Below are 13,469 nucleotides of genomic sequence, written 5' to 3'. Positions count from 1 at the left end.
AATGTAATATTAATACTGATTTCTTATGTGGGTCATTTTATTTGATCCTAAAGACCCTATGTAGTAGCTAGAATGAGCATATATCATAAATGCACAGTTACCACTAAAGACCTAATAAAAAATCTCTCACTTTTGTAAAGTGTCCTGTAATGTACAAAGTCCTTACGCATATGACTCACTTGATCCTTATAATAGCCCTAGAAGGTGGGCAGAAGTAGAGAGGAGTACTAAGTATCTTGGTGAGAGGAATGGGTATATGGATAAATATGAGCTCCCAAAAGAAGTTGGGTTAATCAACTATCAACTGTCCCCTCTCTTCCAGCACAACATGCCTTTCTGGAGAATCACAAACCATGGAGACCTAGTGTCCCTCCACCAGGCTTTGGAGCTTGATTTTCTCTAAGAACTGGAATGAAGACCCTTCCCCATGAGCTCCTTTTCACTCCTGAAGGGAGCTGGAGACTGAAACTGTCTGGGAACTCTCTCTGTCTCTGTCTCTGTCTCTGTCTCTGTGTGTGCGTGTCTCTCTCTCTTTCTCCACGGAACACTGGTGAGAACACAGTCAGAACCAACAGCTGCAAGGGATGAAGCTTATTTTTGCTAAGAGTGAGCTGCAGCCCGTGTTCATCCTCGTGTAGAGGCAGGAGACAGTTGGATTGAGAGAACAATAGACTCACCGCAGCTACAGTGCTTTTAATTCTTCTGGTTTTTGTTTTGTTTGATTTTGTTTCAAAAAATGAAGAAAAGAAAAGGAAATTCTTGGGGCGGAGTTGCGCTCTTAGTTCATGACCAGTTTGAGAACTGCTCTGAACTTGCAGTTAACAGGATAAATGTGGCAGACTTTTGTGACACCATCTCTTGCAGTCTTTGTAATCTCCTTAGCTGTAGAACATATTCCCAGGGAATGTACATGTTATTTTTATAGTTAAGGGTCTGGTCTCTGAAGCAGGTTTTCCCTCCTTTCTTTTTCTAGCAAGAAAGGGGTGTGTAAAGTTTCCTTGGAAAATAGCGATTGAAATATCTAAAATACCTCTCTGTGACAGTAGCACCTCTTTAGCTGCTCCAGTGGTCTGCTCTCTAGGGTGGTTTCCTTCCTGTTCTTCCATCTCCTAGTTTGCTGAACTGTGGGGCACTGGACACTGATTAACTTTAGACTTTGGTGTTTCCCATCCTAGAAGCCTTAGTCGCTTTTCCAATCCCTGTCCCCCTTTAACCAAATGGCACAACCCTAGAAGTTCCCCCTCTTAAGACAGTAAATTCTAAGCCTTCAGCTTGCCTCTATCCAAAGGCTGTGTCCCAGTGGGCTTACCTCCAAACTGGAGGAAAAGGACTAAGGCTTCGTATGAATTTCTGCTGCTTTGGCTCTTGGAACAAGAAGATTCCATCTTTTCCTCCTGCAGAGAAGCACCCTTCCCCAACAGATGCTCACCCCTACAGCCTTCTCTTCCTTCTTAGTCATCAGTACTAGATTCTTGCCCCTTTCCTGCCTTCTGTACCTCACATCCACCTCCATGCAGCTCTGGCCAATCCTTCGGCTTTGGACCCAAGAAGTTAAATCAAGTCTAAGAATAGACTCCTAACTACATTTGACTTCCTTTGAAGCCCTTAAGCCAAGAAAGGTATTCTGGGCATATATTTACCCAGATCTCTGCCTGCTTCTCAAATCCCATTATAAAATGGGAAAACAGAAGGCCAGAAAGACTTTCCTGATTTAAATGAGGGTGCTGGAGCCCTATTCTATGCCTGAACATTTACTCCTGGGCCAAATGGAGGAACATCTCTCACCCTGACCTCTGGGAAGATCGGTGGGTGCCGGGCAACTAATCCCAGCCTTACAGCCCAGCTGTGTTTGTGGATGCTTCATCCCTCCAAGACCAACCAGGGCATCTGCTCAGGCACGATCAACTCCCTAGAGCTGAGGAAGTTCAGCCTCTCAAGGGCTGCATGGAGAAAGGTAATCATCTAAGCACCTCAGGTATGCAGTCTGGGTCCTCAGTAGGAGGCATCCCTTGACCAACCCCAGCTATAATTGCCTGCCCTCCAAGATACTGCATATCCATTTCCAGAGATGTTGCAGCATAAAGAGGCCAGACTCCTTCCAATGCCAGGTCACCCAAATAGCAGCAGAGAAAGGCTGATATACACATTCCTTCAGAACTGATTGAGAAAGTGCTTCATTACTCACAATTTTAGGGGAACAGTTTTGGGGGAGGAGTTGAAGTCAGTGCTCATGACTCAGCTGCCTCTTTGGCCTTGTCTCCATTGGCAGGTGGGGGAAGAGACGGGGCATGTACTCTGAGGCCAACTTTCCATGGTCTATGTTCAGCATAGCTGTCCAGATGCTGCTCTGCCTTGCTTGATAATTGATCCTAGAAATCTCCATGATGGGTCTTTCTTCCAGGGCCCAAGCTCTCCCCATACTGGCAGTATAACTGTTGGTTTCTTGCACTGGACATAGGCCATCTGGTTGGCACTATACTTCAGGCTCGTGAGGCTGTGGATGTGGGTACCCCCATCGCGCACATAGGTCCACACGCAAACACTTCCCTCTCCCTGCCCTTTGGGAGAAGCTCTTTATCCCTGTAATATGACTTGGACCCCTCTTTCAATGGCATTTCCTCCTCCCCGCCGTGACTGCCCAGCTTCAGTCTTTGCAAAAGGAACTTGAAATTGGCTAAAAGAGGTGAGGAAGCTCTATTGAGCAGAACAACCTCTGCATTTTTCTGGTTATTGCTGCCCTCCTTATAAGGCAGACAGAAGGTGGGAGCTTCCTGATTCCTCTTTGCCAAACTGAGTTGTCCAGAGAATGCAGTGTTCTTCTTTTACCCTGTGTTTTCTTCCTCCCCAGCACAAAGATCTGGAAAGGAAAGTAAGTGGGTAGCACCAAGAGCTCTTGGAAGCTGAGGGCCAAAGGATACAGTGGGTCATTTCTTCAAGAGGGAAGCCTCTTTATGTGAAAGTGTCCCCAGGAAATTAGCCACGTGATGAGTCTGTCCCCCAGCTGGGCACTGTGGGTTCTATAAGATGGGTCTGCACATTTCACGGTGAGGACTGTCTCTAGTACGGGATCTGAAGTTGTCAGATGTGTCCTGGGTTTAAGAGGTGGCTTGACTTTCGAATGTAAAACTGACTGTGCCTTAGCATCACTCTGTCCCAATGCCCCTGGGGCGGCTGCTGGTGTCCAGGAGAATAGATGCCTGTTCCAGATTTAGATGCCTATTTGGGCTTTTATTTGGTTTGGGGTGTTCCTGTCTTCTGCAAGTTGGGGGTGGGGGGCAAAGCTAGTGTCCCAGGAGACTTGTGCCACAGCTTGTTCGCAGTTTACACAAACTCACCTTTAAAGCTCCAGGTAGAACCTGATTGGCAAACTCTAGCTGCAGCATGTGGAGCACCAAGATGTTCACTGCTTTGAATGGGTGTCAGTGCCACTGAACCATGGGGGAGAGGAGTATAGAGGCAGAGCCACATTCTTCCCCTTCCTGGTCTAAGCCAACGGTGGTGAGTTTGGGTCTTCCTCTCCTAACTCCTGTAGAAGGGGGGCAGTTAGGGGCCTTCTTGAGGAGGCTTCTACTTCTTACCACTAAATTGGTTTCCGTTTTCATCCAAAAGTTGGAACTCTCCAGATGTTCACACTTACAAAGAAGCCAAATCTGAATTCTGGGATTCTAAAATATCTTAAACTATGAGGGAAAATCTAGTTCTGTCCCATCCCTGATTAGCAGGCCCTCTGTCCCTTCCTCTCTGAGTCAGCTCCAACAAGCAAGGCTCCTTGGCTAGTTCCTGATGCACTGACAGGAGCCATCTCATTAAGGATAACTTCTATTCAAAACATGACCCTCTGGACTTCTGATGCCTCACTTAGCAGGAGAAGGCATTGAGTGGATTGGATATATTTATGTGACTGCGGGCATTCGTGGCTGTGTAGAGTCCTTGACCATAATGTTATATGTAATGGGAACTATCTTATAAACTTGAAAGAATAAAGTTTTTATTTTCTATACAGTTTGCTCCTGTGTCTTTTCTGAGTAGGATCAGCCCAGTTGCCCAGCACAGTAGGCTCTAAATAGGCCTTCATTAGAAGAAAATCTGAAGAGCTCATTAGAATGATGGCACCCTTTCAATAATTCAGTCATTAATTTCATCAAAAAAGTAAAAAAAAAAACAAAAAACAAACAAAAAATTTTGGTATAAATAAATGTACATGGGGGAAATAACAGAAATATTTTAAAATAACTTGCAATGGAAAGTTTATTTCTTAATTGTTTCTAAAATCTATTGCTTTTTAAAGTTTAGGACTGGAATGATCAGAGCTTTCATTTGCTGTCAAATGTGCTAAAACTTAAAGAGAAATCAATACCTTGCTGTGATGAGCTGAAAATGCAAAAGCAATAAAACTGACAAACTGGTACCAAACCTTGCTTGATTTGGCCTGATTTCATGTCACATCAACTATTTTTTCTCATTTCATTTCTTCAGATTCGAGTCTGTCCCTCACTGGTTTGGAAAACAGTTGAGAATCTATTTGCCTTTTATTCCATTGAAGGAGGCCAGAATTTGGGTATAGCTTCCAAGTACCACACATGTCAGACTGTAAGATGTATTTTTTCCCAGATCAATTCCCCCTTAGAAAAGGGCATTGCCTTGGGGCCCTGGGTGGCTCAGTCGGGTAAGCGTCCCAACTGGATTTCAGCTTAGGTCATGATCTCACAGTCATGAGATCAGGCCCCGGGTTGAGCTCTGCACTGGGCGTGGAGCCTACTTGGGATTCTCTCTCTCTGCCCCTCACATGGGCTCTCTGTCTCTACCAAAAAAAAAAAAAAAAATCTTAATAGGAATCTTGAAATTTCTAATTGTAAATAATGTCACTGTCATCTTTTTAAAACTGTAAACTATAGGGGCGCCTGGCTGGCTCAGTTGGTTAAGTGTCCGACTTCGGCACAGGTCATGATCTCGCGGTCTGTGGGTTCGAGCCCCGCATCGGGCTCTGTGCTGACAGCTCAGAGCCTGGAGCCTGTTTCAGATTCTGTGTCTCCCTCTTCCTCTGACCCTCCCCTGTTCATGCTCTCTGTCTCAAAAATAAATAAATGTTAAAAAAAAAAAAACAAAACTGTAAACTATATACAAATGAAGAAGTGACTGCTTCGTTCCACAGGTTTTAGGTAGTACACTATGTTTCAATTTGATTACATATTACCATCATTTGATAATTTCATTCAGTAATTATAGATTTAGCCAAAACGGTAAAAACACATTTTTTGGATTTTTCTCAGGGGAAAGTGGGGAATTGCCTAAAACACTGTCTTCTCTTTGAGTATATATGGTCTCTCCCCTGAACCCAATCTCCATGTACAACAGGAAGAAGCATGGAAAAGTAAATAGCACAATATTTGTGTTAGTGAAACCATTAGGAAATGTCGGAGACTGGTTTGGGCGTTAAGCCCACCCACTGTGGTCTCAACCCTTGATATTCCCAGTGAGTTGAAAAAAATCACAGTGATTTTACTTATGGATGTGTTTCTGTGTATTTAAATGTAGTCAAAAGAATGGTCGTTTTTCTGAGGCTGTTAATATCCTATCCTGAGATGATGAAAATATTGGTTGGTAGTTTTTACTGCCTTCTGTTAAAATTAAGTTGGTAGCCATGTGGGCCATTTTACGGATCCGTGAAATTCAAATCTGGGAATCGCTGGGCGGATTGATCCTAGAGATCCTTTCAGCCTTACCTTTCTATGTATGTCGGGAAGCAGGGCCTCCCCGCGCCCTCCCCCCGCCCCAACCATGATCTCCGGCATCCTTGGCTCTAGGCCAGTGTAGCCGCACAAGCCTCCCCCACCAGTCGCTGCTGATTTGGTCTCTGGGATACAGTGCACCTGTGTGGTTCTGACCCTCATCTCCTTCAGGGCTGAATCCATTTCTCAGGGACGCATCCCCTGGCCATTATATAAAATTCTAACTCCCACCCACAGCATGCATTCACCTCTCCCTGTGCCCTTTCCTTCTTTTACACTCTCTCATACAGTTTTATTTATCCTGTTTATTGTGTCTGCACTAAAATGAATAATAGAACTGAGACGATCCTGGGTCCCCTCAGGGGATGACTGCACCTTTTCTTCTCTCCAGTGCCCTTTTCCTTTTCCTCGTTTCCCCAAACCCCAAACCTTCCAGAGCAACTAAAGTTGCACTTCCCTGGCATCACTGACCACCCACATCCCCTAAGCTGCCTCTTCACTGACCTGCTCCCTGAGCCCCCAGCAAAAAGACCTTTCTTCACCCAGGCTCTGGTACTCACTTCCTGATACTAAAGGCGTTTGTGGCTACTCCTGCCAGCCTAGCAGCACAGCAGGTTAACAGCACACACTAGCGTCGCTCCAGATCTGGGTTCTGATGCCCACCTGGCGACCATCAACCCGCAGTGGCTTACCATCTCCGAAACTTGGAGAACAAGCTTGAGAAGTCCAGCCTGTGCCAGCTGTCTTCTCTGGTCCCAGGACCTTTATCGATTTTAAGGGGTGAACTTCATGTCCCTGGCCCTTCTTTCCATGTGGCTTTGAACTCTAGATTGAGTTCAGTGACACGACCAGGTTGGAGGGTTCCATGAGGTTTTAATAATACTGTAATAATACTGTTTAATAATACTGAACAAAAACAACACACACGTGTCCACTTGCAGAGACACATATGCGCACACACCTCTTCCTCTCCACATCAACTCTGAGGTAGAAAGTGTACTGCCTAAAGTATAAGAAACACTCTGGGCTGAGCCCTGGCCCAGACCACAGATTCAGAAGCACTTGGTTGAAAGGTGGCCCCTAGAGAGCAGGACCAGAGTCTGGGCCAGCGGCACAGAGGCCTTGGGAAGGTTGACAGAGGCCACTAGTTGGACATCCCCGGCTTCCACCGTGACAACTTACTCAGGAGTAGCTGGAGAGGGTAAGAGATGAAGCTCGGGTGGCAGCTGATCCTGCTCAGGTCCCAAGGATAGAATGTTCCTGGCACAGAAATTGCTCCCAGTAAACATTTGTTGAATGAACTGAATGACGGGTGGGGCAGGGAGGAAGAATTCTGGAGAACACATCCTGCAGGTCCTGGACCTTCTAGCCCAGGATACGGAAACCAAGGGGTAGGACAGCACCTCTACCAATTTTAGAGGTGGCCAGGGAGGTGAAAATGCCAGCACTAGGAACTTTGGGGCACCAGCTATACTGGTTGGCAGGGGAAGGGGGGGGGGTCTCTTCTTTCCTCCCAAAGTGCCTTGTACATAACTAGGGCCCTTGAGCCTCCAGGGCCCAGCCTTTCTCATCTCGTTCTTGTCCTTGAAATCAGGCCTCTGCCTTATTCAGCTCTGGTCTCCAGTGCCCGGCACATCAGGCATTAAGTGCTTCTTGAGTGAATCAAGAGTGAATCGGTTCCACCAACTGATGCCATCTGTTCTGTCCCCTGCTGGGTCTGACCCTGCCTCAAAGGACCCCGTTCACCTCTCCCTTCTGTGGCAAAGCAGCCTCATCCCTAACCCTGGGGAAAAAGTTCTGAGCCAACTGGGCCATGCGCCTGTTCTGAGGCAGCCGACGCCACTCGAGGGAGCCGAGGCCTCGGGTCCCATCCACGCGGTCAGGCTCCCAGCGGCAGCTAGGGTGCAGCCAGCGGTAGTAGACAAGCCGCAGAGCCAGGCCCAGGAGGACGCAGACGCCGCCCACAGGCAGCAACGTCTGCAGTGGGATCCCACTGGGCAGCCAGGCGATGTGAGTCAGCCAGGTGACCGCCATGAGAACACTGTCACTCAGGAGGAACACCAGGTGGATGGCGGCGCGGCCTCGGGTACGGCCCTCGGCCACGTTGAACCAGGAGAAATAAAGAATGGTGGCCACGGTTGCCCGGTACAGCCACTCGGAGCAGGAATCTGGCATGAAGTCCGTGCCCTGGAGCCAGACCCAGAAGAGCAGCACCAGCCACAGGCCCAAGAAGTGCAGGGCCACATAGTGGGGGAAGAGAGCTGAGAAGAGGGCCACGACGAAGACTCGGGGCCACAGCAGCAGCAGGTTCCACAGGAAGTAGACCACAGAGGAGCCTGGCCCCAGGGGCGGCTTGGAGGGGAGGCAGGTGCGCAAGGCCCGGTGGTAGTCAAGCAGAGCCCACGAGATACCCACGAAGGATGTGCAGATGCTGACCCCTACAGAGAGCAAGTGGAAACAGGTGAGCCCTGTGGGCAGCCTGCCCGGCGCTCCCTAGAGGTCACAGCCCCCCAGAGGTGGGTGTGGCAGCCCCTGATAGCTGAAGGGAAAAACTACACCTGGAAAACATCCATTCAGGCAACCAAGCACCGAGCTGGGGTTCAAATATGGATGGAGTCTGCCCTGCACCACAAAGCTTTACTTTTCAGGTGCTACCATGGTGATATTGTTCACGGATGAAGGGGGTGTGACTTACCCTCATCTGCACCCTGTCACCCAGCATCCAGGACCCCGGGCCCTGGCCACACCCTGAGCATCTTCTGGGGCCCTGTAACCCCTTCCTTTCCCGGAAGAGCCCAAGGCTTTCTTGGGACTGAAAATCAGCAATCCCAGTTCCCCTTCTGTGGTCTCAGAAACGGAAGCAGGAAATCCCAGGGTTTCCTGGGTGAAGCCGCACTCCGGGCCAGGAGGGATGTCTCTGCCACACAGATAGGATGTCTCAGCTCAGGCTGGGCCTTCGTCTTGCTTGATTTCTCGACACTCCAAGGTTACGGTGGAGATTTTTTTTTTTTTTTTTTTTTTTTTTTTCAACGTTTATTTATTTTTGGGACAGAGAGAGACAGAGCACGAACGGGGGAGGGGCAGAGAGAGAGGGAGACACAGAATCGGAAACCGGCTCCAGGCTCCGAGCCATCAGCCCGGAGCCCGACGCGGGGCTCGAACTCACGGACCGCGAGATCGTGACCTGGCTGAAGTCGGACGCTTAACCGACTGCGCCGAGGAGATTCTATCCCACCTCCTGGTCGCCCACCCTGGACTAGAAGCACTGGACCTCCAGGGAGGGATAGAAGCAGCGCTGGAATGTCTCCAGAATGCTTCCTCCCCTGCCCTTTCCCACGGTGGTCAGTCAACAGGTGTTTACTGGGAACCTGTTATGGACTAGGAAGCCCACCCCCACCCTGGAAGCAGATCTGTGGCCCATGTCCCTTTCAAACTACCTGGCTGATATCCTTCCAGTTTGCCCAGCACACCGCATTCTCTGACCTGGGCAAGCTTAGCCCACAATGTTAGGTAGACCAGGAGCACGTGCCCTGCGAGTTCCAGCCTGAATGGCCCCTGAGGACACTTATCCTGACCCCACTCCACCCCACCCCGCTCTGCAGGTGACCTGTAACATCTCAGCCGCTTCTGTCTGGAGTCTTAGCACACGGTAATTATCAATCTCCTTGTCTCCGAGCTCCTTGAGGGGACGAAACATTCTGCTCCACTGGGACCCCTGGAGCCCAGTACCTGGCACATAATAGCAGCTAAATAAATGTTCACTAAATAAAGTTAGGAAAAGCTGTCTCTTCCCTCACTCCCTGCCTCCCATGCACATACACTGTAGACTGGCTCCATGTAGCCCTGATCCTAGACACCCACATCCCTCAAACGGACAAAAATACATGCCCAGTGGATGCTGTGTGCCCCGGGCAGATTACTTCACCTTTCTGCACCTCTTCCCTCTCATGTAAAATGGAGAGAAACGTAGCACAACCTGTAGGGCTGCTGTGCGTGGGAGTAATGCCGACCATACAGCACTTTACAGGGGTCCCGGCTGATAGCTGGCCCTCGATCGTCATGGCCGCTGTTACTGTCATTCATCCTGACTCAGAAGGCTAAAGGGTTGAACGCAGACCTGCCGGGCTAAAGGGTATTCTCCTGTTTTCTAAGCAGCTTTTATAAAAGAGTGAAAACACTCCTGACATTTGTCGGAAGCTTTCCCAAGCCATGAAAAGGGGGGCTGGCCACTGGCCCCATCACTCACACTGGTAGGACTCGGCCCGGCCGCTCTGCAACACAATGGCCAGCACCAGCGTGAGCTGTGGAGTCGTCTCCAAGAAGGTCTCAAAGAGCCGCAGCATGCTGATGTCCAGAGTCAGGAAGTCGGCATAAGCCAGGTCAAAGTCAGAGGGCGCCTCCTGCTGCCACACCAGCAGCCCCTGCTGCAGCCCCTGCACGCACCTAGGCAGCACATACGGATGCCCCAAGGGGCCAGGTTAGTGTCCTGCGATGTTCCACCTTCCCTCCCCCGCTGGGTAGATGCGGACGGGCTCCGATCCTAGTCTGTCACTTACATGCCGTGGGGCCTTGGGCACCAGTGACTTAACCTCACTGAACTTGTTTCCCATCGTAAAGTGGGGATCAATACAACTACCGCCACTCCAGCTGGCCAGCACGTCCCAAGGTCATCACAAACCTTGTCCCATGTACTCCTTACAACATCCCCATTTGACAGGGAAACAGGACCAAAGCGCTAATAAATGGTGGAAACAGGATTTGAACCCAAAGTTGTCTCAATTTCAAAGGCATACTATGAAATTGCCTCAGGTGATAGTTCTCAAATGTTAGCAAGCATAAGAATTTCTTAGGATCCTGTGGGGAAGGGGGGGCCACTGAGAGCTTCTGAGCCCGGGCAAGATAGGTCAGACTGTGCTATGGAAAGATCACCCTGGCTGTGGAGATGTGGGAGGGATGGAGGGGTTAGAATGGAAGCACAGATCCATTTAAGAGGACTGCCCAGAGTGATGGGCATGGAGTCCAAGGCAGAGTTAAAAGCGAGCCCAGAGGCTGGAGAGATAGGCATGGGTGACCGACCCATTGGCATGAGGGAGGTAGTGGAAGGTGCCCCAAGATCTCCCCCACCCAGAACTGATCTCGGTTGTCCACTGGGAGGTGAGCCCATTCACTCACTGTGAATTCATTCATCAGACATTTACTGTCACTTTCCCTGGACAGACTTGACAATACACTAAGGGAGCAGGGGGGCAGGCCCAGGTTGGGGCTCTCCCTCAGCAGGAGCCTCTGCCTCTGGTCCCCAAGGCCCCCGCCTCAGTCTAGTCACAGACAGGTAGAGACCCCATTTTCAAAACCAAAGTTCAGTATAGTCCGTCTGCCTCGTGCTCAGCAGAAACAGAAGGGAAGACACATGATACAGTTATGGATTCAGGCTCGTTGAGGCCCACTGGGACGGGGTAGCTGCACCCCTTCATGCCCGGCTGGCACGTAACTGATGCCTGTGCAGTCCCTCAGGCAAAACTCCAAGATTCCAAGCTCCTCTTGTCCACCCCTGGAGACTCAACGCAGCTTCGTCAAAGCAAGATGTGGAGAGCATCTGTGAAATGGATTCGAGAGCAGATCCCGCCTCCAGCCACCCCATCCCTACCCAGATCACATCACGTCCTGACTTCATCACACGGCTCTGATCCCTTGGTTTCAGTTTCCTCATCTCGAGGGGGCCCTGCCAGTGCTGAAAAGGAGTACAGTCCACACAGATTTGCTGGGCCCCAGCCTGTGCCCGGCCCTGGCTGGCTCAAGGGGCATGGATGAGTCAGACCCCATCTCTGCCCTCTTGCTGGCGCTGGGGGTGAGGGGGTGGGGCAGGGAGAACAAAAGTGGGAAAGAAGGGCTGAGAGAACGGGCTCTGCTCTGGGGGGTCCCGGCTGCTGAAGCTCCCCAGGCACCCAAGTAATCAAGCTGGCTGACATTTGTCGAATGCTTACTCTGCATCAAAGCAACTTACAGGTCTTAGTTCGTTTAATCCCTCCCAAACTGAGGCAGGCACTATAACCATCCCCACTGGAACAAAGAGTAAACTGGGACCCCAGAGGGCTCAAGTGACTCGCCCAAGGCCCCACCCACAGCCAAAAGGAACACCTGGGTCTGCCATTACCCTAGATTCTGCCAAGACCCCCGGCACCATGCTAGTCACGTTCCCACTCTTGCCTTCGCTCCTCACAATAGCCCCCCCCCCGCCCCCGCCCCTACCAGAGATGTCTCTCGATTACTGCCGCCTCTTAACACAGGAGGAAACCGAGGCTCAGAGAACGGCAGGAATGAGGCCACAGATGGTAAATTAGCTAGGACTGGATCCCAGAGAGGTCGGGCTCCAAATCATGTGCCTCCTTTTCTTCTCTGGGCTTCAGTTTCTTCCCCCGTGCCAGAGGGTAGGACTAGCTGGGCTCTGACGGCTGTCAGCGGGTGTTCTCTTTCTTTAGGGGCGGGGAGCTCACCTGTAGGCAGAGGTGCCCACAAGGGCTTGGCTTCCCCCCCGGGTCCCCATCCTCTCCTTCCCAGCCCCTCCCCGGTGTCCGTGCCGTCCCCTGTGCTACTAGCCCAGCTGCAGGTGCTGCTGGGCTCCGTCCCTCTTCCCTCCCCCCGAGGGCGGGGCGCTCACCTGTACAGGTAGCCCAGCTGCAAGAGATGCAGCAGTGCCAGGCAGCGGCCTGGGGGCTGGGACGCGTGCAAGCCGACGGGGTCGGCGCGCAACCAGACCCAGCTGAAGAGCTGCAGCGCCACAGACGCGAGGCCCAGCAGCGCCAGCACCAGCGCGGCCCACAGGTAGCGGCCGCTGAGCACATACTGGACGGCGGCCCAGAGGTCGGCGCCCAGGTCGACCAGGAAGGCGGCGGTGCCCAAAAAGCCCAGGACCAGGTCCCAAAGGAGCGCGGCGCGGGGCAACCAGGGCATGACCCGCCAGCCTCTCCCCCTCTGCGCTCAGACCCGCCCTCTGAGCCCGGGGTCGCCGCGGCAGGAAGGAGGCGGGCGCAACTCCAGGGGCCGCCCAGCTCCAGGGCCCGGGCCTTCTGGGCGGGACTTCCCCGTCCCGCCCTGTCCGGGGAGGAGCAAGGCCCCGGGACCCCGCGGCTGGGGCGTCCGCCGACCCCACCTGTTTCCGTCTGCGCCCCAGACGGACGCCCGCGGCTGCGTTCCCCCAACCGGCGTAGGGGTACCCGCACCCAGCCCCGCTGGGCCCCGAGGACCGCTAGGACCGACCCAGGCACACTGCCCTTACTTAGCTCAGCAAACTTCTAATTGCCTCGTTTTGCAGTTGAGGCGAAAGGAGGCCCGAGATGACAAAAATGGCCGGGAGAGTAGCGCCCGAGCAACAACTGGGATCCCTCACTTCCGCATAGTTGCAAAACATAAAGGCCTGTTCCGATTCCCGATTGCGGGACTTCGCGAACTGAGGAGGCGTCGATTTCGGACGAGCGCGGGAGAGAACGAGGGCACGGGGTCAAGACTCGGCTTCCAGGAGGCTCGTTTTGCTCTGATTATCCAAATACAAGGGGCGGGGGGAGGACGTGCGGTAACTGTGCAAGGGAGTTGTATTAAACCTTATTTACATATTAAGAGAAACGCACAGAGTAAGATGCTCGATGAGCATTGTTTTTTGGATGAAAAATATCCTGGAGGGGGGCGGGGCTGGTTGCGCGGGAGTCTTTGGAGGTTCATTTCCCAATCCGGCTGCCCCATCCCAGT

General features: G+C 51.6%; 2 protein-coding genes across 3 annotated transcripts in view; one reads left to right on the top strand and one right to left on the bottom strand.

Moving 5' to 3' along the window:
• EYA3 (EYA transcriptional coactivator and phosphatase 3) overlaps positions 1 to 4,000 on the top strand; it is a 98,140-nt gene extending 94,140 nt beyond the window's left edge. For both annotated transcript variants that reach the window (XM_030324036.1, XM_030324037.1), the window contains one exon: positions 323 to 4,000. In XM_030324036.1, the coding sequence (XP_030179896.1) occupies positions 323 to 403 (81 nt within the window). In that variant the 3' untranslated portion in view covers positions 404 to 4,000. The remainder of the gene's footprint in view (positions 1 to 322) is intronic.
• A 2,582-nt stretch (positions 4,001 to 6,582) lies between these two features.
• Positions 6,583 to 12,718, bottom strand: XKR8 (XK related 8). The gene is made up of 3 exons (XM_030326411.1): positions 12,385 to 12,718; positions 9,976 to 10,172; positions 6,583 to 8,167 (listed from the first exon to the last, which is right to left on the bottom strand). The coding sequence occupies exons 1-3, from the start codon at positions 12,675 to 12,677 to the stop codon at positions 7,458 to 7,460; spliced, it is 1,200 nt and encodes a 399-aa protein (XP_030182271.1). The 5' UTR covers positions 12,678 to 12,718; the 3' UTR covers positions 6,583 to 7,457.
• Positions 12,719 to 13,469: the final 751 nt, after the last annotated feature.

This window comes from Lynx canadensis, chromosome C1, assembly GCF_007474595.2.
Source record: "Lynx canadensis isolate LIC74 chromosome C1, mLynCan4.pri.v2, whole genome shotgun sequence".
In the NCBI taxonomy this organism is placed as follows: Eukaryota; Metazoa; Chordata; class Mammalia; order Carnivora; family Felidae; genus Lynx; species Lynx canadensis.
This window is presented reverse-complemented; position numbering and strand designations above follow the sequence as displayed.